This window comes from Nilaparvata lugens, chromosome 3 (assembly GCF_014356525.2).
Source record: "Nilaparvata lugens isolate BPH chromosome 3, ASM1435652v1, whole genome shotgun sequence".
Classification (NCBI taxonomy): domain Eukaryota; kingdom Metazoa; phylum Arthropoda; class Insecta; order Hemiptera; family Delphacidae; genus Nilaparvata; species Nilaparvata lugens.
In genome coordinates, this window is record NC_052506.1 from 92,191,698 (window position 1) to 92,218,138 (window position 26,441).

The 26,441-nt window shown below is 34.0% G+C and overlaps 1 protein-coding gene across 1 annotated transcript; it reads left to right on the forward strand.

Moving 5' to 3' along the window:
* Positions 1-16,664: 16,664 nt before the first annotated feature.
* On the forward strand, positions 16,665-23,066 carry LOC111055513 (Krueppel homolog 1). The gene is given in 3 exon segments (XM_039425057.1): positions 16,665-16,890; positions 19,378-19,477; positions 19,479-23,066. Coding segments are annotated over 3 exon segments (1,698 nt in total). The 5' UTR covers positions 16,665-16,805; the 3' UTR covers positions 20,992-23,066.
* The last annotated feature ends 3,375 nt before the right edge of the window (positions 23,067-26,441 follow it).

Below are 26,441 nucleotides of genomic sequence, written 5' to 3' on the forward strand. Positions count from 1 at the left end.
ATAAGATAGCGTTCCTGGAATACATAATTTGAATGCATAGACTAGTAGGAGCGATGGGATAGACAGGCCATTACGCACATTAATCATGGGGGAGGACCGCGCCGCAGCGTAACAGTGCTACTTATCCCCCTCCCACCGCCGCATCTATGATCGTAACACCCAAACTATATATATCATTGGATTCAGCAAGAAACGGCCTACAACGTTTATTGGGAGCCTTTTCCTCTAAGTCAGCTAATTACTTGAATATTCGAGAAATAATAAAAAGTCCATAATAAAAAAATACATTTTTCGAGATATTTTATTTTTTTACGGAAAAACTATGCGGTTTATCGCAAAAAAGTATAGAACCACATTGAAAGCCAGTTATGTGTACATGATATTCAGAAAAAATTAAAAGCTGTACTATGGATAGTAACTGCAGGACAGGTGATTTTATAAACGCGCGTTTTTTACAACTTACCCCCCTCCCCCCCAAGCGGTCGACCACCCTGGGACGTGACGACATCGAGTTTCATATACACTAAACACCCCCTAACAATAATCCGAAGTCAAATTCTCTGCCTCTCTCATGTATGCTCAATGTAAGCCAGCGCCTGGACTAAAAGTAATTGTTCAGGTTGAATTAAAATTATTTCATGCAATGCAATCACAGCTGACTGATTGATTAAATTGATAGATTTGATTCATTTTGATTAGTTCTAACACCACTTTCCAGTGTTGTGAACTCGTTGGTCATTTGTTACAGGTAGATGTAACTAGTAGTTCTGTGAACAGTAGACCTCGCGCAGTTATAACGACGTCCCAAACCATAAGCACATCCACACTGATACACTATTTATTTGATCAGATCATGCTTACACAAGATTTAATTATTATATAACGCTTTCCGGAATTTAGCACGAGAAAAGCAGAAGATATCTAGGCGCCCAGACGAGCACTGTTATATTTAAGTTCTTTGCATCCTATTTAATAGTGCATAGAAATTGCATTTAATGAGGCATGCATTGAGGCATGCAATTTATAGTCTACACAGCTGTTAATTTTTTACCAAGTTACATTGAGATATTAAATTGCATGCGTCATGGCGTGCAATTTATAGTCAACTCGACAGCTGATTTATGATGAATAATAATTTATTCTATAGTCTGATTTTTACTCTAATATTGACGTATGAAGGAGGCTCCTTTTTCCTTTTATATCATCCTTGAAATGCAAAATTTCCAAAAACCTGTATATACGTCGACGCGCAATTTAAAAAGGAACATACCTGTCAAATTTCATGAAAATATATTACCGCGTTTCGCCGTAAATGCGCAACATATAAACATATAAACATATAAACATATAAACATATAAACATATAAACATATAAACATATAACATATAAACATATAAACATTTAAACATTTAAACATTTAAACATTTAACATTTAAACATTTAAACATTTAAACATTTAAACATTTAAACATTTAAACATTTAAACATTTAACATTTAAACATTTAAACATTAAACATTTAAACATTTAACATTTAAACATTTAACATTTAAACATTAAACATTTAAACATTTAAACATTTAAACATTTAAACATTTAAACATTTAAACATTTAAACATTTAAACATTTAAACATTTAAACATTTAAACATTTAAACATTTAAACATTTAAACATTTAAACATTTAAACATTTAAACATTTAAACATTTAAACATTAACATTTAAACATTTAAACATTTAAACATTTAAACATTTAACATTTAAACATTTAAACATTAACATTTAAACATTTAAACATTTAAACATTTAAACATTTAAACATTTAAACATTTAAACATTTAAACATTAACATTTAAACATTTAAACATTTAAACATTTAAACTTTAAACATTTAAACATTTAAACATTTAAACATTTAAACATTTAAACATTTAAACATTTAAACATTTAAACATTTAAACATTTAAACATTTAACATTTAACATTTAAACATTTAAACATTTAAACATTAAACATTTAAACATTTAAACATTTAAACATTAAACATTTAACATTTAAACATTTAAACATTTAAACATTTAAACATTTAAAACATTTAAACATTTAAACATTTAACATTTAAACATTTAAACATTTAAACATTTAAACATTTAAACATTTAAACATTTAAACATTTAAATATTTAAACATTAAGAGAAATGCCAAACCGTCGACTTGAATCTTAGACCTCACTTCGCTCGGTCAATAAAACAGATTCATATTTATTTGAAGCCTTTCAAGTCATGGAATTTTATTCAAAATGAATTCCTATTTAAGAATGCTTAAATCAATTACTAATTCAACTCTTCCTTCACCACTCATTATCGAACGGTGTTTTTTTACATTGACATCAGACCTGAGCCAGCCAGGTCACTCAATATTAGTATATTATTATTTAGATTGTCAGGCGTATTGTATGAATATTGTGACATCTCTTCCTCCTAGCAGTCCTCCTGGATCAGCTTCGTTGTTCGAAGAGCCGTAGTAGAGGAGGGCTGCACCACAAATCTGCGTAGGGCCTAGTGGCTGACAAATCGGCACTGATGGGTCAGTTGAGGAGAAACCATAGCAAAAGTACGCAACGCTAGGGAATGCAAGGAAAACGCAGTATAACCGGTAACCGCCCATCTTGGGAGTGTCTTTGGTGTAATTCTGAAGTCCTCTCAAGACAACATTTTAGACCTTTGCTGAACTTCAGTACCAAATCTCAACATGATCTGTCTATTAGTTCTTGAGAAGGCCTAGAAAACGCAGGAAAAACGCTTAAAAACCGCCGATGTTGGGCGTCTCAACTTTAGACAAAACTTAACTTCCAATACAACATTTTTATACCTTAGCTGAGCCTGTATACCAAGTTTGAACATTTTTTGTCAATTAGTTTTCGAAAACGCAAAAAAACGCAGATTTTGGTCGTATCTTTGGATTTTTTCAAATCAGTTCTCAGATGGCCAACTGAACATACATGTCAAATTTGAACGTATTTGGTCCAGTAGAATTTTAGTTTTGTTGATTATGAATGAATGAGTGAGTGAATGAATCAGTGCCATTTCACTTCTATATAAATATATTGATTATATCTTTAAATAATTCCTCACATTCAATACCATTTAAAGGAATATATTCAGACAAATAGAATTTATCAATCATTCTTCTTCTTGAATATATCACCCCAATCCCCCCACAGTTGCCTCAGGGTCCTTAACCTCTCTCCGCCCTCTGACAACGGAGAAACATTGTGCTTGAGTTTTATCTGTATGAATAAAATTGAAGAACAATCAGTCATTGAAGGCATGATTATTGGAATGTACAAAACAAAATCTGAATTCTGAGGTACTGTATTCACTGGACAGTAAAGTATATAGTATAGTTGTAATTTAGATTAGAATGTCAACAAATAATAGATTAGAATAGAAGGGCTGAGTTGAGTGCATATTCACATCTCGTTGTCAGTGTTCCTAATGGATAACATCAGTATGCCTCTCGCTGATACAATTCTGACAGTAATACGTGAATTTGACAGTAGCAGAGCGCAGGTATATTGATGGGAGTGTAGTGGCAGCCCTGCATTGTGACGTAGCGCCACGCGCGGCCGCAACCGAAAACCATTGACAGGAGCCTCCACGTGTGATCGGGCAGCCAGCATTTGTAGGTCGTTGATACCTTTCGGCGTGGGGAGGGCGAGTAAACTGATTTTCGGCACAATCGGCTATCTTCGGCCGCTTCGTGCAACTTCGGCTCTCTCGAAGTAAACAGTTTCCGAAGCACTAACTTCACTCTTCTCGGAAGATACGGCAACATTTATACCTGATTGTCATATATGTCAATCTTATCGGCATGATATTGGATTATAGTGAGTCTTTTCTGGTCAAAATCGTTAGTAATTCGAAATTCGGAGTGGCCCGGCGTTAGCGGGTGCGGAGACCAAGCGCCAGTGAAAGTGAGACCTTGGATTCGGGTAGGGCCTGCCTCTGCTCTCCTGCCTAGTGCCTACAGTCAAGTGTGGTGCCATAGGTCATGAGTGTGGTTCCTACTGCAGCCGACTAATTTCTCACTTCTACATTGTTTCTTTTGTAAGTACCACTTCAATCAACTTCAATAAACTATCACATTCTAACATTATATTGTGTTTTTGGAATGAGAGAGTTTCCTCAGGATTTCCACTTCGGAAAACTCCGATCCCTCGAAGCCATTCAACTTCCTTCAGTGTGCTGTAATCTTGATTTTGTTCAACTCTCATTCTCAATTTTTCACATAACAATTATTAGATTTAGCGGAGTTTATACTGTTACCGTGTGTTAGAAATATGCAACATCCGAATTATGCTGCTGGGTATGCTACCTAAGTTACTTTGAACATCCAATTATTCATTTATCGGCCATCAAAGCATTCTAGTCCTACCTCAATATTGAGTCAATTCTTCAACATAACAATTGAATTGTTTTGGTTTTTGATTTATCCTGAATATGCTTTCCATTTTCATATCCATGGGCATCACGTAGTGCGCAACTTTCTGTCCAACACTAGCGCTACAGGGATCAATGAACTCTACTTGCGAATCACTTTGTCCATTGCAATATTATAGCTTTCCCATTTTGAATGTGTTTTATATCCATCTAATTTATATTATACAATCCTATAGAGAAAGATATCCTAATCTACATAAATGCATGCAATTAGCAGTAACATTTTAAAATGTTGCTTTGTTATTTCCATACGTTTTTCCTAATACGTGTGCTGTCCCTACCGATACCCGACTCTTCAACAATAAATAAATATGAATATCCCTTACATATTCGTTCTCCATATTACAGCTAAGAATATCTCCGTTATCGATGGAGATTTTGATTCCTCGTTTGATTCAATCTGATTGACGTCATCATAATATATATCTCACGCATCAAAGATCAAAGTGGTGTTTCCTATCACTGGACTAGTCATGATCATCTTATTGATTGTAGTTTTTCAAATGTAGCATTTCCTTTTTCCAATCTTTTCTCAATCGATTACCATTGAATTGTAAGATGAATGTAATTTGCGATGAGGGGTGGCGCTTTACTCTTCCTGCTCCTCCTCCTCCTCCTCCTACTCCTCCTCCTCCACCACCTCCTCCATCTCCTCCTACGCATTACCAAATGCTACCGTACAAAGATAATGATAAGCTTCTTTCTGACAAATGATTGATAACGGCTGACCTTATTTGCAGATTGAAACCTAGTAGCAAAGACACTTTCAATTATAATATACAATATTAATTATTTTTGTTCACTCAGTTACTACTGAGTAAATGCTACTGTATAAATGCTACTGAGTAAATGCTACTACTAAATGCTACCTGTACATGGTTGCATGCATTCTTTCATAGATTTATATCTTACATATATATGCTCAGCAAGACAACTCTTGATTTAATTTTTACTTATACGACCCCTTCAATAGTGAACATGAAAATCGCAATTATCCAAGTTATTAGTTTCTGTGGAAGTCATTTTTAACAAGTTTATTTATTTATTTATTTATTTTATGAATAATAAAATGATAAAAGAAATGAAAAGTTTTTTAAATACACTTATTAATATAGTAGGTACAAATTGAAATACAGAATTTAAATTAACATAATATTGAATAAATTAATTTATGTTTAAGGAAATAACTGTGGATTATATGAGGAATAGGGATACAAAAGGTGCATTGAGCAAGTTTTCCTTGTTTTGTGGCTAGACGTCTGGATCCATACCAGGTGCAACAGGAGTTTAAATTTGTACATTATCAAGAGGTATAGAAAAATGTTCAGTTTGTCTTGACTCTCGATTCTGTCTACAGAAATTGGAAATCATCTTCTCCCTCAGCTCGAATCAAGAATGTAAAATGAAAGTTTTGGAATGAACGATCTATATCCTGGATTTCGTGAACTATCACTCTCTTCATATGGTTCTTTCTTTTTCTGCATCACAGATAAATTGACTATGTAACTTATCTGTATCATCAAATAACGTAAAAACATTTTTATGTGGTTCCTTTTTAGAACAAAGAAATTTCGTGCGACTTGAAATACCTGCCACCAATTTTTCGATGTTCTGCGCTTGAAAATAGAAAAAAATAAAGGATACATTATGAAAAAACTAACCGTTGAGAGATATGCGGGCATTCAGTGTGTGTTTCGAATTGAACGCTATCCTACCAAAAGAATGATCGTACAAGGTCATTTGTACACACACTGCAGAGATCGAATTTAGGAACTTGAAATAACTCATGAAGAGATTCTAGTAAAATGTTACAGATTACTCATTGTAGCAACATGTCTGCTAGTAAATTATTAATCATAAAGGGAATTAGGTATACTGTAATCATAGAGGAGAAACAGCATAAGTTTCTTTTATTATTCAAAAAAGGTTAGAGATTGAGGGATATGGTACATTTGCTTAATTTTAAACCAATTATTTGTAAAGTAAATCACTCTATAAGAAAATTAAATAACATCTTGATATTTGAAATACTTTTATTAAAGTCTCAAATAAAAAGAAATTAAGAACAAATCAATATTAAATTTTACTGTAATGCATGAATTTAGGTGTTATAAATCTTCCTTGGTTGAATGATAAAGTAGGAAGTATCCAATGATATTAGATTAGAATTCACGTATGATTTTTGTTTACAGAACATCCTCTAAGTTGCATAATCACGATAAACCAGTTCCAACCTATTACGCAACCTTGCATTATTGCATTTACTGTGCCACTTACTATTGATGCACTTATTTCATGGAATGATGGAGTTTTCTCAAAACATGGGAAATTTCCTTTAACAAATTTCTTTGCGAGTGTACACGTTGTTATTTGCGTTGCATCCAGTGTATATAATAATATATAATTACATTCTATACTCAACCGGTTGCATCTCATTCGTAAACAATATTTAACACTTTATGATATTCACCTCTCACCTGTGCTACTGAAAGCCATTCTAACTAAGACATTTCTAGCTTCTGCACTTTTCCCTAAGTTTATGCAGTACTAAGTTTTACTTCAATTTGCTTATTGTAACATGATATCCTAAGCGTTAGTTATTGAAGGTCTGTTTTCTTTTTTTTTTTAATCAAATCAAAATTTTTATTCACAATACAAACAATTGAGGGTCCTGCCAAACCCGAAGGTTTTTCGGCGGGTGCCCAGTTACAGAAAAAAAAGATTCACAAAAGATAAATAAACTTCGACAAAATAAATATTACACTTCAAAGATTTTAAGTATAAGATGAAAGAAAACAAATACAAATTTCAAAAATAAAATAAGAAATATGCATCAGATTTTGATAGAGAATTAATAAAAAAAAGGAAAAACGAAAATTTATTAGAAAGGAATGAAATAAAAAGGAAAAGGGAAAAATTGTTTCACACAAGTAATAATACATTTTTATCGTTGAGGCAGGCGGCAGTGACAATAAAAGGAAAATTTTAAAACTTCAGCCAGCAAAAATTGAAAAATTCTAATAATGTAAGCATATGCTGTTTTTTCAATATAGGTAGGAAAACTCTCCATAACATTTATTTTTTACCAAAAAATAGCGGGCCAAAAAACATGTCTGTAGAATAATTTCGCTGTATACTGCGGGTAGCCGAATCTTTCAACCCCCATATTTTATACCATTATTATAAACTATCAATCACTATGTTGAAGTCCATGAAACCGTTCGTAAATTTCGAGAGAATTACATTAGAGTTTCTGTATTTCTTTATTCACATTCTGCCTTCTTCAGTGCCATAGAGAAACAATAGCGTAACTTATGCTATTGTTTCTCTATGCATATACTCAACTACCTACACGTCTTCAGGATATGTATTCTCCATTGAAGAAAGGAAAGGGAGTGACAAACCCGCAGTGTATCAACTCAAAGAATAAGAATAGATAAAATAATAATGTAACTTATTGTACTTGAAAATGATTGAAATATTGAACTTGAAGGAAATGGTATCTTCACTACCAATCTTAGGCCCAAATTCACTAAAAACGAAAACTAGGTTTAAGCGGCAGTTGGTTTTAAGTCAGATGATTTTGAATTGGTTTTGTAATTATGATTTAAATATTTTTTAAATGATTTTTTGTTTATCCAATCTACTGGCGCTCAAACCAAGTTTTAGTTTTGATGAATTTGGTCCTTAGTGTACACTTGAATAAAATTACATCGCCTCTCTTCTCAAACTTTTCTATTTCCATTGTGAGTATTATAGTTATTTTCCAAAGACTTGTTATTTCAAAGTCGTTTATTCCGTTCATTGTATTAACCACAGCTACACCATAACTTTATTCTCTTGAAAATTCTTGAAAAAGATAGTGTTATCACTATCACCACAGATACAAGCCTTCCTTTTCTTGTCTGTGCTATCACTTTATCAATATTGAGGGTTGTAGAAATTTAGTACTGGGAAAGGTCGGAACTGTTGTGTTATTTACCACCAGTGGGCAAACACTAAATATAGTTTGGCCAAATTGGTAGCGAAATAGTCGCGGAGAGGCCTTGGTTTGGCATGAGAACTCACACTCTTGATCTCTGACCCGTTGCAGTGCTATATAGTATAGATGCCTATCAAAATGCGACGTCACATAATATTAGGTTGGTCAGTTTTTCACGTTCACACGCACGCACACTCGCCTTTGGCAATAGTGCGCTGCTCGGCTCTGAATGTCATCATCATTGCCCAGGCATGCAACATGCTACCTACAACAATTATTTCATTATTGAGTCTTTTAAATTCCATATCGTAATCTCGTGAACCTGCCATTTCATTATTTAGCCTACCGATACTTTCAATTCCACATAAATAGTGATTGATCGATCTCCCATAAAGACCTCTCACCAATTAGTCGTTGATGAGCACAAAATCTTATCATTGTTGTGCAGCAACACTATTACAAAATATAATGTGAATTTTGTTTCACAATATACCCGCATACTTTATTGCTGATTAGAAATCGATTTGTAATTAAGCCTAGCTTTATAGTGTGATCTTGAAATTGACCGCTTCAACATAATTCAGTATAGTGAAGCCAATATTGATTTCAATCGGGGTCGATAAAATATCTATTTATAGCACTCCACTATTGAGTAATGATTGTTAAATAAATCAGAGCCACTAGAGATGTCTTAATACAATCGTAAGTGTGTTTTAACAAAACACAACTGGTTTATTATAATTGTTTATTAATAATGTATGTAGGCCTACAGTTTATGAAGAGTGGAAAATTGTTAACCATAAAAATAAAAAGCACCACAATTTATTGAAGTATATGCTATTTGTGTATGGCAAAAAATTGTCAAATGAATATCACAGTACAGTAGGAAGGGCTACTGGTACTTATGTAAAAACTAAAAAAAATCAAAGTATACTTTTTTCAAACAACATGTTTTGACTTATAATGTCATTTTCATGTGATTCGCTCACTTGAAAATGACAGACACTATAATGTCATTTTCATGTGCGCTCACTTGAAAATGACATACATTATAAGTCGAAACATGTTGTGAGAAATAAAATAAAGTCGAATGAAGTATCTTAGATTTTTTAATTTGTATAGAGTAGGAAGACCTAGATAAGACAGGACATTCAACAACTGTACAATCAACTCTCTGTTGGTCAATATTGTAGCAATGCATCTTTTCGATGTCATGGTCGATCGGCAACCTTCCCTGTTGTTTACTGGCATTATTGCAATTTATTGTGAATTACATCCTGACAGCCTTCCTTCAGCTGATTACATTAACTTCAATACCTCAATATACAATGAGTGTTTTTGTAAAAATTTAATGAGTTGATGCTGATTAATGAGTTTATTCAACAGCTAGCTGAAATTGAACAAACTGGATATTATTATAATTATTTCTACACAATTAATTAATATAAAGGAAGTGGTATGGTAAAATATAATATCAAAATTTGAGGTTTTGTATTTTCCATTAACATTTTTTTCAAGTGAAATCGTGCGATGGGAAAATGAAATGATATGAATTAATAATTTACCGTAATGAAAACACAAATTGAAATTGTCAACCACTTTTATTATTATACCGGTATATAATACTATAATATAAACAGAGCCTGGTTTCGTGGCTTTGCTAGCCACATCTTCAACTGTTTGTTTACAACTAACTTACTGTCTAGACAAGAGAAAATGGCGGAGGAGGAAGTGATTAGATAAATAGGTAAATAGGTTGGTAGACAACACAACTGTAAGGTAATAAATTACCCCTTTGAATATGTTTATAGTAAATTATTAGTACTGCCAAAAAGTATGAACGCTCCTGTTATTATTGCTATTGATCGCCTTGTATCAGAGACTGATAGAGGAATAATAAATATTATTGCAAGCTCGTGAATAAAAATAAAAACTAAGTGAATGAAAATCAAAACGTAAAAGTTACTTGGATGAAAATCATAATTTAATTATTTTTCGGATTGTTAGAATTTCTTTTGTACTGCCCCCTTTTCTCCTGTCAAGAAGAAATTTCTTCATGTCAAAAAGAATTTCATTTTCGAAATTTTACATCAATATCTTTTGATTGGCTCAAAGTAAACCATAACAATTTATTTAAGTTACAGTTAGTCCCCAATCTTGATTTTTAAAGCGCTTCAGTCGTATTTTGAAATGTATGATAACTATCGTTCTACAGTGCATGGGATCAATTAAAAGTTCTTTATATTTAGTTGTCAGTTGATGCAGTAAGACTCGAAGTAATTAGAGAAATTTGTTGTGACTCGAGAAGCCAGAAATAATATAAATGGCGTGCTGGCTTGACGCTTGACCAGGTCAGTGTTTCAAGTGCAGGAGCTAGTCAGCTATTAATAATTTCTACGACGCAGTAATACACAATTGCAATTTTCTCAAATGCCAATGTCTGCTTTGAGCTATGAGCTTCGTTTACGCCCTGCAAAGTGATGACATGGCAATATTGTTGAAGAGTGCAAGCACTGCGTTTCATTCAATGCAAATCAATGCTTTCGTTTCTCACTTGAAGTGTTTCACTTGTTACGACGAAGGGTGAATTTTATAGATAATAGACTTGACGGATAAAAACCTCTTGAAAATAAAAAAGAAAAATACACAAAGATAAAAGAAAAAATAAATTATCCATGCCAACTTTCTTCTTAAATAGATTTTTAAATTTTTCAATCTCAATTCGTTCTTGCGTGTCAGGTGATAGGTAATTAAATGCATAAATTAAAATTAAAATCCACTGTTTTAACAGCTTCGTCATTGAATACAAAGAGGTCATTTCGAGTGCATGCTTGTGCAAGACAGCATTTTGGGAGGCGGTTTGGATATCGCCACAGTCAGATTGACTGTCAATCTGATAACCAATCAAAACGTTCTCAATTGAAAAACGTATAATAGCAAAAAAATTTAAGTTAGATCGATCGATAATAATGTTTTTCGAATGATAGGAACTTGCTAAAAGACTTAAGATTCCTTAGAAAAAATGCACTATGTAGTAAAGGGTAGCATTCATATTGATTTTCAATTATTGGTTAGGATATTAAGGATGATTCAATTCGAATTAGGAATTGGGTATTTGCAGCTTGTAATATTCTTTCATCACAAGTAGATGTTGATGTATGTGAAGTAATACCGTAATAGAAGTTAATGCAACGATTTTATAATGAGAGTCTTAAATAAATTTACGAGTGCTTCTGCCAAATTCACGTTTTGTTGATTCTAATAATGATTATTTTATAAATTAAAAGGTAGTATGATTATTTCAAGCTACTACAGTCCCGATCACTTACCTTGGACACAATATCTATAAAAAATTTTTTGTGATGGTATAACTATCATATAACTTTGCATAATATAACTTACATAATTTTTTGTCTCATTCTCGCTTCAGCTCTTTTTCCTCGTCATCCCATAAAGTTACTGATTATTTTCACGATATTTTGGAACTTTTTTCTCAACTCAAATGAGCGAATGAATGGATTTCACTCATAATATTAATAATCGATACTTTCCATATTCAATGTTACGTCAGTTCCTTTCTCACGTACTACAGTAGTTGACATCTTGCACACTGATCGAGTTCAATAATATATTTTCTTGGTGAAAAACATGTTAGCTCTGGGAAAATCAAGGTAGCTCTCTTCGTGCCTGGTCTACCTTAATTTGGGATGGAGTAGGAGCAGAGAGATGGTTAGGGGTAGGTGAGATTTTTTACAGCTTAGCGGGTCTCTTCCATGTATTTACCGTGCACTGAACTCATCTACCACCTTTCTATCCGTTGCCTATTCATCTATTTTCTGACTTCATGAACATGTTGTAATTTTCGAAAAAGTAATGATTGTTTTATGAGGAACAATTAAGAATCGAAGGAAAATCGATACAGCAAACAAACTTGGTTTCCATAATTGGCTATAGAAAGACTCAATTTATTTTCTATCAATCAAGTTCTCAACACACATACGGTAAGCCTACACCTGTTCCTGGTTTACTACTTGAGAATTAATTGAATAGGTAATCCAGCTTTAATACAATTCAATACAGCTCTTCAAAGTACCTCTGATGTCAATTATCAAATCCAGCTTTAATACAATTCAATACAGCTCTTCAAAGAACCCCTGATATCAATTATTATCAATATAATCATACTCCTCTAATTACGATTAACGATTACAATTAATTACTAATAACGATTACAAGATAAATCCATTTATAATTAACTGTCCAATTATCCAATGTTACCAATAAGCATTTTCCGTCCTCTTCTACGATAAGTACCGTAATTATTTATTTCATAATAATAATACCAATTTATAATACAGAATGTTTAAAAAAATTCAACTGTTATTTAGTAATTTTCCACCTTTCTCTCATTGAGCTCAATGAAATCCATCATAATCTCAATCTATAATAATCATTATCTTGAAACAAAACAATATGGTTTGTAGGATATAGATGAATCCGAACAACTATCAGCTCATTCAATAGAGAGATTCACTTGAATCTGTCAGCATTCCTTACTAACTTCTTCAATGCTTCCCATCCCATTCTACTGATATGAAGTTCATTCATCTATGTTGGCTTTGTTCTGATGCTCAAGATTGTGAATGGTCACTGTCATTGATCATTATCTCAATCTTATTTGCTTTGGAGAGTACATTTTTGTAATCCAATAATTTGATTGACTGAACAACCATGGCATAGGATAGTATATTGTGAATATCATAGGCATAGAATAAACAATTAATTTATTATTAATAGAATGAACAATCTGTATGGGGTTTCACAGCTATAGAATAATATTGCCTTCATTAAGGGCGGAGCTAGGATTCTATAGTGAGGTTCACGTTATAATGGCAGTGGAGAAAGAAAGGAGAAAAACGTTGCCGATCCTCTGTCTTGTCAATGCCTTCTATATACGGTAGCTGATACAGGTTTATTGATCTAATATTACCGGTTCATTCTCGTTTAATTATATTTATAGTTAATTATATTATTTTATTAAGCAAGAAATTATATTTTTCAATAATTTTATTATCAATTTTCATAATTGAGATGAAATATTTTGTCAATTAATTATCAAAAATTCTCCATTGTTAAATAAAAGACGATCTGTCAACAGAGCAAAGCGAGAAAGAGATAATAGCGCTATCCGCTTTGTTGAATGATAGACAAGGATAGCAATACCATTGCTTATCAAACACTGCCATTATAACGTGGACCTCACGTGGTCTTCTCTGCCATGCAACCCTTTACATTTCATACAAGAAAAAAGTGCATATTACAAAATCAAAATTAACATAAAACAAATTAACCTTCCGGTAGTCGCGCCCTACTCAATCAAACGAGCAGTCGCGTGTTGTATTTTTTACAACATCCAATTTTCAAAGTGTTATGTACTCTGTTTACTGTCAAAACATATTAATTAATTGAATAATTACTTTTCCAATCTTCTTGGATTATTTTACGCCATCTTGGATTATTTTTCTTTATTAACACATAAATAATATGTTATTGGTTCGTTTACAGTCCCCGTATACAGTCTTTCCCTATCTTATGCACAGTGCGACTTATGCACTGTCGCGACTAAATGGCACCTGAAGACTGAACCATTGCTCGGTTGATACTGCAACTCAGTGAAGTGATGGGGGAAAAGTTTTGGAATGCATAGGTGACTCATTCACTGACACCAACCCATTCAATACTTTTGTGCAGCAAAAAACTGAAATTGTACTTTTTACAACAGCACGACTGCCGGAAGGTTAAAATAAAAATCAAACTTCCAAAGATAGAAAGAAATATAAATATTAGATACTCTGTTTTATAATGCAACTATTCAATTGTCTGATCAACGATGGACAAAAGATTGCATAGGATAGGATAGGTTGCAAGTAGTGTACAGTGTATGCAGTCGTCGGCACTTGAGTCCTTCAGTGGTCGGTCGTCAAGCGGAGTGCGGCTGCAGAGCAACACGCGCTGAGGTCACAGCCAGCCAGCCCCGCTCCGCTCGCTCGCAGCACCCCACTGCTTGCCTCGTTGACCAGGTCGGATTCGCTCCACGTGGAGGCACTGGCACTGGTTTCCTGCGACACCACCTCCGAAACCATTGACTGCAGCCTCCCTATGGCGCATGCGCAGTGCTTGTTGCTTGCACACACCCACTGATTGCTGAGCAGGCTGGCTCCTCTGCACTCGGTTTCACTGCATCTTTTTTCCCTTTCAATTTCCCTGCGATCCTCGCTAGACGCAAGTAGGAATTTAAAGGATAATCTGTACTATAACCCATGGTATACAGAAGAAAAGAATGTACAGTACTTCTTCTTCTATACTTAGATCCTCGATCTTAGATCTTTTTCTATTTAAGATCTAAGTTCTTCTTCTTTATAACATCTAAGATCTTCTTCTATAAAAGATCTAAGTAAGATCTTCTTCTATACTTTGCTATAACCAAAGGGAAAAGATGTGAAGAAGTAAGTTTCAAGTTCTTCTTCTTTATATCATCTAAGAACTTCTTCTATCTAAGATTTAAGATCTTCTTCTATATAAGATCTAAGATTTCCTTCTATACTTTGCTATAACCAATGAGAAAATATGAGGAGATATAGATCTTCAAGATTTTTGTATTTGCTACAACCAAACAGCCCAAAAATTTCTGTGGAACGAATTGAAGATGCTTGCTCAATAAATTAATGATTAACCAATTCATGTTTATGGTATCTGTGGGCCTAATCAATATCTTGTAAAACTATAAAACTTGGGGTGGTTGATTCACACGCCAATGTTCTTGTTATTTTAGTGACACTTAATGTTTCAGCATTAGGGCCTTTTTCTCAAGTGTCGTCAATTTATGAATTTATGATTTGGAATTGTCGAAGTCAAGTATGAAACTAAATGAAGAATTGGAAAAGATTTTTCATCTTTTTTGTAGCATGAGCATTTAGCTCCATTTTATTCTCAATTATCATTATCTATTCTTATGCTTAAGAACATCATCAAAATGTTCAACGACCATCAGTGGCGTCAATTCTCCAACTGTCTCACATAAATCCTCCCTAATCTCCTATTCAATAAGGGTTCCTTGTGTGGTTTTAATTACTCAAATCTTTCAATACTCATCACAGAAAAATCAGGACGGAGGTTGCAGATACTTAATCTTTTGATTGAGCCTGAATCTTTTTTCCGATGCCCAGGCCCACATAAGCTCCAGGTTGATGCATGGCTAATGTGAGGTGTAATGATGAGATGCGAAAAGATCGGCATCTTTAGGTGGGTACTTAACTATCGGGAAGTGATTTCAAATGAATTGTATGTAGCTGAATCGGCTCAAATGGTCACTCATCCAACCAAATACCCGATAGTTATGTTATGATTATATCCTTTTAACAAGAATGAATCCTATGGTTTGATTTATCTACTGATCTCCTTATACATGAAACTGATCCAGTGTAATCTGTAGTAGGAGGCTAGTAGGGCCAACTCTTGAATGGAACTATTTTCACAGGACGACTGGGATAGAGGGTAATCTGAGTTAGTGGTCCAAGGTTTTCAACCCCTTCGCAGAGTTTATTTATTTAATCATTCAGAATACACAACTTACAGAAAAGTACCTCAGGTTTACGCCCAAAACGGTTCCAATTCTAATTTATAGGTACAAACAGTCAAAATGTAGCTAGGTTATGTGTCACTTCAAAATTCTTCAATTACAAACTCAATTTTCCCCTTCGCAGAGTTTTACAAATTATTAATACTGAACAAGTACACCTTTCAAATACAGTATTTTTATTAAGATATTTTTACAAGATTTATTTATTTTTCCAAGGTGAAATACCTCTATCTGTTGGAGGCTGAATAGTTTACAGTCTATTTATTAAGTCAGGTAAAGAGCAGACTATCTAGTGGCGATTTAATCAATGCAGCAATGCAATTTTGGTGTGCTGAGGGGAGGGGGTAGCTGCACTTGGAACAGGTTGCACTGACCTTGGTCAAAGTGGGTAGATGGGCACGTGGAAAGCTCCAGCGTGACGTCACGTCCCCTCCCACCTCCCACCACCCACTAGAGCATCAGTGCACACGTGCTGTTGGAGTCAGGAACCCCAAGCAACGCAACGCAACGCAACTACCCATTCAAGTGTTGTTCTCTACATTTTCTGTTAGTTCTCAGTCGGCTTTCGTTCAGACGGTAGTTTTTGAGTGGTCGCTCACTCACTCACTTAGTTACCTATCTAATCGTGCAAGACGCACTCTGCATCACCATTCGTCTATTTATGTGTAATAACCGGGTGTCATGTCAGAGTTGTGGGACAAATCTCAAAAAGACTGGATTAAAAATATGTGGTTGAATTACAAGCCTCAGAATCAAAACAACAACGGTAAGAGTAGAAGAGCTCACTTTCACCTTTTCACTATCTCCAATCGAACACCCAATCAATTTGGAATATTTTTATAAAAAAGTAGTATTTATTCATCATGTGGAACTTTTGAAAACGTTATTCCCTTCTCAATCTTTGAGAATAAATTCTTCATCATTTGTACGATTTTAAAAGAATTGGCCAGGGTATGTTACATTTTATACTTAAAGTTCATATTCCTCTCAACTAAGTACTTAATTTACAGCTCCAAATTGAACATTGAATGATCATTGATGATTGTTATAATTCAAAATATAGTATTTCGTGGAATCAAATTTTTACAATGAGAGTATGAGTATAAAATATTATACCCTCTCATTCGAAAATATCATTAAATTGGATAAAATTGTATAAAAAATGTTCTTGTGATAGTTCTTCATTGCTTTTTAAATTTCCAACTACTTGAAAAAAAAAACATTAGCGGAAATTCACACTATCTGACCTAAGAGAGTTCTCGTAAAATTCTAGACGAATAAAAAAATGCAGATGTATGAGAAACAATTTTTTCACTTTTTATTTTGTGAATAATTGTCAATAGTTTTTAGGATGCATATCGCAGTATATCCAATTCCAGAATTCAGTACAATTGAATAAATCAGTCCTTAGTTTCTTCATTGCATGATTTATTCTTGAAACAACAAACTTGAGAATAACGAACAACCTTATAACACTAAAAATCTATTCCTTGATTTTTTTTTGAATTTCTATTATTATTAGGATCTGGCAAGTTAAGAGATGTGAAATAAAATTTGTTTATTGATTCTAACTAAATTCCTATTTCTCTTCATCAATTGAAGATTTTTTTATTGAATTTTCATTCGGAAAATGAAAAATACACAATCTGGAAGAAATCATGGAAAATTGTATTGTACGGTAAAAAACCATCTTTATATAATTTATTAGCGGTGTTTTTTCAATGTTCTATGAGTCGGGAAATTAAAAAGGAAATATTTCTGTTCATGAGAAACTTCATGATAAGTTCCAAAAAAAGATATCGATGCCACCCGAAAATGGCGGACAATTCTCAAGATTTGACTGAAAAGTTCAGCATTATTTGTTCTCAACCGCTATTCGAAAAGTTTTAATTATTAAAATACAATGAATATTCATGCCTTTTTGTATTGTTTCATTTACATTACTCACTATTACAGTAATTCTTTTCAAGATATCCTCTGAAAGTGTGTTTGAAATAGGTCGTGTGAATGACCCTTCATCGAACGAGGTCAAATTAATCCAAACCTCGTTCTCACTATAGAGAATTTCTATATAAAATGTTGGTAGACTTGATTGTACAGATTATTGTATAAATAGATTAAATAGAGATAATTTGTCTATAAAAATACACAATTTGGAAGTTTTAACGTTCGTAAACTTGATTATTAAAACTATCAAATAAATTGATACTTCGTCTCGAAAAACTCATATATATTTTGCAGAGCAATTCATTTCGTAATTACTACATTATTGTATAAGTAAATTATTTTTCTCTTTAGTTCAAATAACAATCGTCAGATTCCAAAAAAGTTTCCCGTAAAATTCCTAAAACTTGTCAATGAACCAACCAACCTTTTTTATTATGGTATAAATTTTGGGAACAGAGAAATCTTGTGTTGAGAGTTGCCTATCAAGCGCCCGCCTCCCGTCAGCTTGCAACTGTACTCCGTTTAACTCAACTAACTTACCCCTTCATTGTTCTACTTATGCTATTCTATTCTCATTTATTGCTGGATGTATCCAAATTTATAAATTTATAAAGATTTCTACTATGGTAGGCTGTACTGTATTTTATCATGGTTTATTCGGTTTTATTGCATTACAATATCTCCCTCACGTCTTTGTTGCTTCACAGATTGTTTCACCACGCGTCCAGCCAATCTTGAATTAGGTACTCTACTATTCTCTTTCTCTTTTATTTCTCTCTCCCTCACACTCTCAATTGTCTATCTTTCTCTTTCACAGAAAAACACACTCATTCATTCTCCATTGCCTTCTCTCACTTCCTTTCTCTCTATCTTTATTACTCTTCATCTTTTGATGAGAACAGTTATATTTTTCAGATCATCCCTGTTTATTGTTTACTGACGAAATCTTCTACTTGCTTTGTCATTTTTAATTAAACATTTTTAGAAGTTTTACTGAAATTAATTGATAAAATTTCCTTGGGTCTACGTGATCTAGAAATTATTGCCGCAGATATACAGCACACATTACTTTTGCGTTATAATTTGTTGAATAGAGATTTTTTGAAAACTCAATTCAAATTTAATTTTCAGAATAAAAGTTTGGATTATTTGTTGCGGCTAATCTAAAAAGCTTCACATAAAAACTTAGTTTGTTGATTTTTTGAATTTAAAATTTGGTTTGTTCTTATATAAAATGTTTGAATCGAATGGCAAGTAAAATAACAGGAATTTGTTTTAATAGAAATGATGCTTTTTATGATTGCAGAGAGTTTGTGGAGTCGAGTGTCAGAGATAGTGGGCATGTTCAATACGGAGGGAGGAGGAGGAGGTGCCGGAGAGGAGAGAAACGTGGCGGTGGGAACCGACATTTTGTCAGAAGACATTCTCGCAGAAGAATACCTATCAGAACCACTTGCGGTCTCACGGCAAGGAGGGCGAAGACCGTTACCAATGCAACTACTGTGGCAAAACATTCGCCGTGCCAGCCCGTCTCACGAGACACTACCGCACGCATACGGGCGAAAAACCTTATCAGTGCGAGTACTGCAAGAAATCGTTTTCAGTGAAGGAAAATCTGAGTGTGCATCGGCGCATTCACACGAAGGAGCGACCGTACAAGTGCGACATCTGTGAGCGCGCGTTCGAACACAGCGGCAAGCTGCACCGGCACATGCGCATCCACACCGGCGAGCGGCCACACAAGTGTGCCATCTGTCAGAAGACATTCATCCAGAGTGGCCAGCTCGTCATTCATATGCGCACGCACACCGGAGAAAAGCCCTATGTCTGCAAGAGCTGCGGCAAGGGATTCACCTGCTCCAAGCAACTCAAAGTTCACAGTCGAACACACACCGGAGAAAAGCCATACTCCTGTGAGATTTGTGGAAAAGCTTTTGGCTACAACCATGTTCTCAAGCTACATCAGGTCGCTCACTTTGGAGAAAAAGTCTACAAATGCACCATCTGTAATCAAACGTTCACCTCGAAGAAAACAATGGAAGGCCACATCAAGAGTCACTCTGAGCCGGCAGCACCGGCACACTCCACCCGACCTGAGGAGAGGTCTCCTGATGTCGCCGAGTCATCGTGTGCCTCATCAACAAGTGACAAAGAAAACAAAATGGACACGCCAGATAGAATAAGGGTCAATATTCCATCTGCTGACTCTTACTCAAACACCTATATCATTCAAAATAATAATAATAATAACAACAACAATGCAGCCATAAACAATAGGAAAGATGAGAGGAGTGAAGCTGCTCCATCTGGTTCTGCTGTTCCTCAGCAGCCGCATCCGAACATCAAAGAGCTGTGCCAATACCTGTACCCGCGCTCGAGTGGGTCGCCCACCCAGCAGCAGTCACTGTCCTCAGGACTGAACCCCACCCTGCTGGCGGTGGTGGCCGCAGCCGCCGCCAACGAGGAGAGGGAGGAGCCAGCCAGTCATCGCGACATCGTGCTCATGTCACCGGTGCCCTCCACTTCGCACCCGATCGAGACATCGTCGCTGCCGGTCACCGAGCCGCCCGTCTACCTCAACCCCGACCCGATGGCCAGCATCCAGCGGCGGCCGGCCTATCAGTACCAGCTGCATCCTCTGCCCGAGTGCCTGCAGCAAAGCAGACCTGTGTTCATCCGCGGCGGGGATGCGGCCAGTGATGATGGCTCAGACCCCCTGTACTCCCCTCCCAGCAGCAACCCGGTCAGTCCTGTGCCGTCATCCTCGCCCGAACTGGTCGCCATTCCCGAACTAGACGTCGCCATTCCCGCAGTTTTGCTGCCCCTCAGAAAGCGCTCCAAGATGATCCTCAAGTCAATGGAGAGCGAGGTGGCTGCTGTCCGGTACAGCTCAGTCATTCACTATGCCAAGGCCTCCTAAACATTGCAACATGCAACAGGCCTCAGCTCGCTGCAGACTGATACCAGCTGTGATACGGTGCGGTGCGGTGCGGTGTGAGTTGTTTCCCACGCTCTTGTGCTGCTGCTTCTCCACTCCACACATTCATTACTAAATAAAACTATCTCAGGCGGAATTGTGCAATAAAATGTCTCATCATAGACAGTAAATTTGAATATTTTTAAACAATTTTCTGGAACATTAATTTCGTTCTTCAAATATTAAAAAGTATATAAATTATCATTTTTAATACCAGACAAATTTCAATAAATTATTCATATCCTTTTTGGGAATATCTATTCTATCATCGTTATTTCATAAATTGGCTGAAAAAAATACTGGAGAAGCCTGAAGTGTTGCTTTGTGGCACTCAGGGAAGGCTAAGTCTTACGACCACTGCCAATCAATAATTATTAGAAACAGCATTAATATTATTGTACCTAATAATCATCACCTCACTAGTAATCATAATGAATTCTCATTATTGTTCATCTTGTACTGTGTAAATGATTGTAGCTATTGTATATTTTAGCAATTGATAGAATGCACTACCTCAGTACTATGAAGTACCATGTTTTTGATTTTCCATGCTATAGTGTGTACTTAGATTATAAAATGATTGTGTATCGTAAGAAAATAAGTATTTAGAATTCTGATCCTAAAATGTTTTGTATATCTTGTAAGTTTAAATCAATGATTATTTAATTGCAATGAAGTACATGGAGATAACTTGTTATTTGTTCGATTATCATAAAAATTTCCTCCAATGCAATAGTGACTGTATCTGGATGGATATAAAAGCTTTATTGTAAATATAAAACCCATTAATATACCTCACAGGCCAATTCTTGTTACTGAACTCCATATTTATTGATTCTAATTTTATTTAATTTATAAATACTGAATTATTATTTTTACTGATTATTAGATCAAATCTATTTGTTAATAGAGTATGTGTGATCCCAAAACTGATATTCCAGAGATATTATCCTTTTTTAATACTCATATTTGTATTTTGACACTTGAATATGATATTGATACCTATGTGAATTGGTAAATGTTTTTGAAATTGATCTCACCAATCATGATGAAATTGCGAATTGAATCATTTTATTTATTTGAATAGCTGGAAACTTGGATTTTGCTAAAGATTTCAAGTAAAAAGCGTTGATTCATGTATGGTACATAAATTATGTACATTTTAGGTTTTTCCCCTTTTGTTTTGTTATTAATACGTTTTCATCTTTGAACGTATATCTGAGCTAGCAGTTTATTTTATTTATTTAAAATTGTGAAAGTCTACCCAATATTTTTTTTTTAAATATTAATAACTATTTTCAAAAATTGATATTAAAAAATAATCATATCATACGAAAGTCTTATTACCCTATTAAAAAAATTCATTTCAACAGCTTGAAATAAAAGTAATCACCACTTTATATAAAAGTTGCATGAAATGCATACAATTTTCTTTCTAGAGTAAAATTATCTCTTGATTATCTCAATTTCAGTTGAACATTTTTGTTTTTTTTTCTAGTTGGTTTTTTGTAAAAGATATCAATCATTATGATTTTGTAAGCATACTAAATTATAGGTAGTCAACTTGATTTCTCCTTAATTCAAAACAAATTCTCATTTGCTGAATGATATATTTGAAATGTTCTGACTATTCAATCTACTGATCTTTTTTATACCTATCCAACCTCTAAATATCATACATTGTTCAGTAAATAATATCGTTGAACAATATTTATTGTAAAGAATCATTGTACATCACTTTTCTTCAAAGTATCTTGCTTTGTACAAAGTTTCCTGTTTTATGCAAGACTAAAATAATCAGATAACTATTGTTTCTCTTGAACGAGTATCAATGAAAATATGAGTTCATCTAATGTTTAAGCATAATGAGACTGTAAATTGTTATTACTATATGACTATTGTATATGTATAGTAATTTAGATATTTGTCCTATGATAAGACTTGGAACTGTTGTTTATATGATACAAAAGAACTGATACCGTGTTAACGGTATATTAATAAATATGCTTTCATATCAACCAGTTTAATTATTTAAAATCACAAAACTTGTCACCATACCTATTATATTGTCAAGGAATAAAAATGCAAAATCTAAGTACCCTTTTAAAAAATTTTTATTGACATGTTTCAACATTAATGTCATTATCAAGTGAGTGACGAAAATAAATAATGTTGAATTTAAATACTATTAACACACTTTTTTTCTATGTATTTAAACACGACATGCAGTCAATTATTAAGTAAATAATTAAGAACTTTTACTGATGAAAAATCAAATCATTTTGATCGCTAGACGATCGAAAGTACTTCAGTAGGTAAGTAAACGTTTTTAATTATTCACTTAATAATTGACTGCATGTCGTGTTTAAATACATAGAAAAAAGTGTGTTAATACATAGCAGCTCGGAATGGATCAAGAAACCATCACCTTAAATACTATTACTAATAAAGAGTAGCCCAAAGGAAAAGTTACTATTATATTATGTAAATTTCTAATTAGTTTATTGCCATGTATACTAAAATAGAAGCAGTCACAGAAAAGCATGGTATAAACCACCTTTGATAAGACAAAGAATAACAAATAAGTTACTTTCTAAGAATAGAGAGATTTTTGCTGGGTTGCCGTTTAGATGATCCTATTTAGCATAGCACTCATTCCAGCATTATCTTTTTTGGTGCAAATGCATTGAAGTTTTCTTATGAAAAGAAATGTTTATTTCCAAAAAAAAAACCAAAACTACTACAAAAAAATTAGATAGTTTACAATTACATACAATGGTTAGTTTCATAAATTTCTTAGTTTCTTATGAAGTTACAACTTATTGATTTTTTAATCAATATCCATCTGGTATCTGCATTTCGAAGCTTGTGGAAAATACATCTCAAATAATTTTCTAGTTGCAAACTTTTTTTCAGTTTATTCGACAGGGCCTTTAGGAAAATTGTACCTCATAGTAGGATAAAAAGTCACACAACCCAAATAATTACAATTATTTTGAGGTTTGGATTAAATGGCAATCATTGATCACTCCATTATTTCATAGGCCTACTCGTCTGATCCTTTATTGCACTGAGTCGCTTGCTGTATTCAAATTAGCTGCGATATAGTGATTAGACCGAAGACCTTAAAGAGGTATTTGATTGACACGCTCTTACCTTTCCCCTTCAACCACCTGTAGGAATGCTGACCTGCGAATTTCCTGCATTCCCGTAGGAATAGTAACCTGTAAATTTCAGGAAAGTCGACGTTCAGTCGACTTTCACAACGTTGAGTCGATCGACTCACGTCCGTTTCAGTCCGGATAGTTGGAAATCAGAAAATTACCTATGATATCAGTATACTATTTGAACGCAAGAAAAGTGAATCCATAGATTCTACGTTGTTAAATGTTTTAGAAATCATACTTACATACAGAGCTACAAGTGAGCATTTTGTCAACTAGCGGAATTTTGCCATTTCACAGTACCTAGAACTACAGGTATAGTGAGGTCCACATTATAATGGCAGTGGAGAAATATGGCAGAACAGCCTAGCCGATCCTCTGTCTTTTCAATGCCTCATATAGATGGTAGCTGATACAGGTTTATTGATGTGATATTAACTGTTCATTCTCGTTTAAAATGATCAATTATATTTTATTAAGCAAGAAATTATATTTTTCAATAATTTCTTAGTGAATTTTAATGATTAAGAAAAAATATTTTGTTAATTAATTATTGATTCTATATTGTTAAAAGAAGATCTGGCAACACAGCAAAGCAGGAAAGAGATAGCCCTATCTGCTTTGTTGGATGATAGACAAGGATAGCAATAACATTGCTAATCAAACACTGCCATTATAACGTAGACCTCACTAGGTAGTCAACTTACTGTTCTGTCAACTGGAAAAGACAGTGCTTACCAAAAGCACACTTGAGTGTTATGATTGATATTATTGATGATTATATAATTTATTGATTTGATGGAAGTTCCATTCTATCTATATATAAACGCGAAATTGAAATGATTTATTCACTTACTCATTCTTAATAATCAATAGAACTAAAAATCTACTGGAGTAATTACATTCAAATTTGGCAGGTTTGTTCAGTTGGCCATCTATGGTGAGGTCCACTTTATAATGGCAGTGTATGATTTGCAATGGTGTTGCTATCTTTCTCTATCGTTCAAAAAAGCAGATGGCGCTATCTCTTGACGCATTGCGATGTTGCCACATCGTTTATCAACAATGTAGAAATTCAACTAATTGACAAAATATTTAATCTCAATCATGAACATTTATTATCACATCTTTAGAAAATATATTTTCTTGACAAATAAAATATGATTAACTATTTCCAACAATAATTATTAACAGTTAAATTGATCAGATATACCAGTATCAGCTGTTTGGGTGGCAAGACTGAGATCTGGCAACCATTTTCTCATATCTTCCCACACTGCCATTATAACGTGGACCTCACTATAGAACGGATTATTTTCTTGTTTTTTCAATAACAGATTGACAGAAAACATTCAAATTTAGTACAGAGGTTTAGCCTGGATCTAGAAATTTTGCAATGGGAGGACTTTAAGCGTTTTCCTATGTTTTCTCACTTTCTTCAATAATTGATCGAAAATATTCATTCATTACATTTGTTTCACAGATTTAGCTGAGGTAGAAAAATGTGTATCAGAAGAGCTTTGTAATAACCTTTGGCCAAGTCCAAAACAGGTTTTTTTTCTTTTCTAAAGTTTTTCATTGAGTTTTCTATGAATTTTTCTACATTTCTCAAATAAATTCATACTTGTGAGTGTTAAGGTGCGTACAGATATATGCGCCGCGAATATGAGCAATTCACTTTTAATCAGCTGATGCCAAGCTTTTTATATCTGTATCTTACCGTTTCTGTAAAAATACAGATATAGCAAGCTGATTAAAAGTGAATTGCTCACGTTCGCGGCGTGTATATCTGTACGCACCTTTAGATAGATATTAATGTTTTATTAATCATCATTTCTGTTTCAAATTTCAAATAACTATCTGTCTGGAATACAGTAATTCTCTTAATATTATGAACAAGTCCCCAATAAAGAAATAACTGAATATGTATCAGTTCTGATAAAAGATTTTTTGCAACCATGCGCTACATAATTAAAATAAAATGGTGACTGAATCAACCCTGAATGTCTCTTTTGATAGAATGAAGCAAGCTCAAACTTGATGAAATTACTAACTCTATTCAAGGATGATTCAGCCAGGGGTCCAGGTGTCGGAAACCCCTGGCCATCGGATAAAGAAGCGAAGCCAGCCTGCTGGCCAATGTACAATAAAAGTACATTTTTCAATAAGTTCATATTCGGCTACTCTTACTTCGAGCAATTTGTATTTTTCAATTTCAGTTGCGTCCAG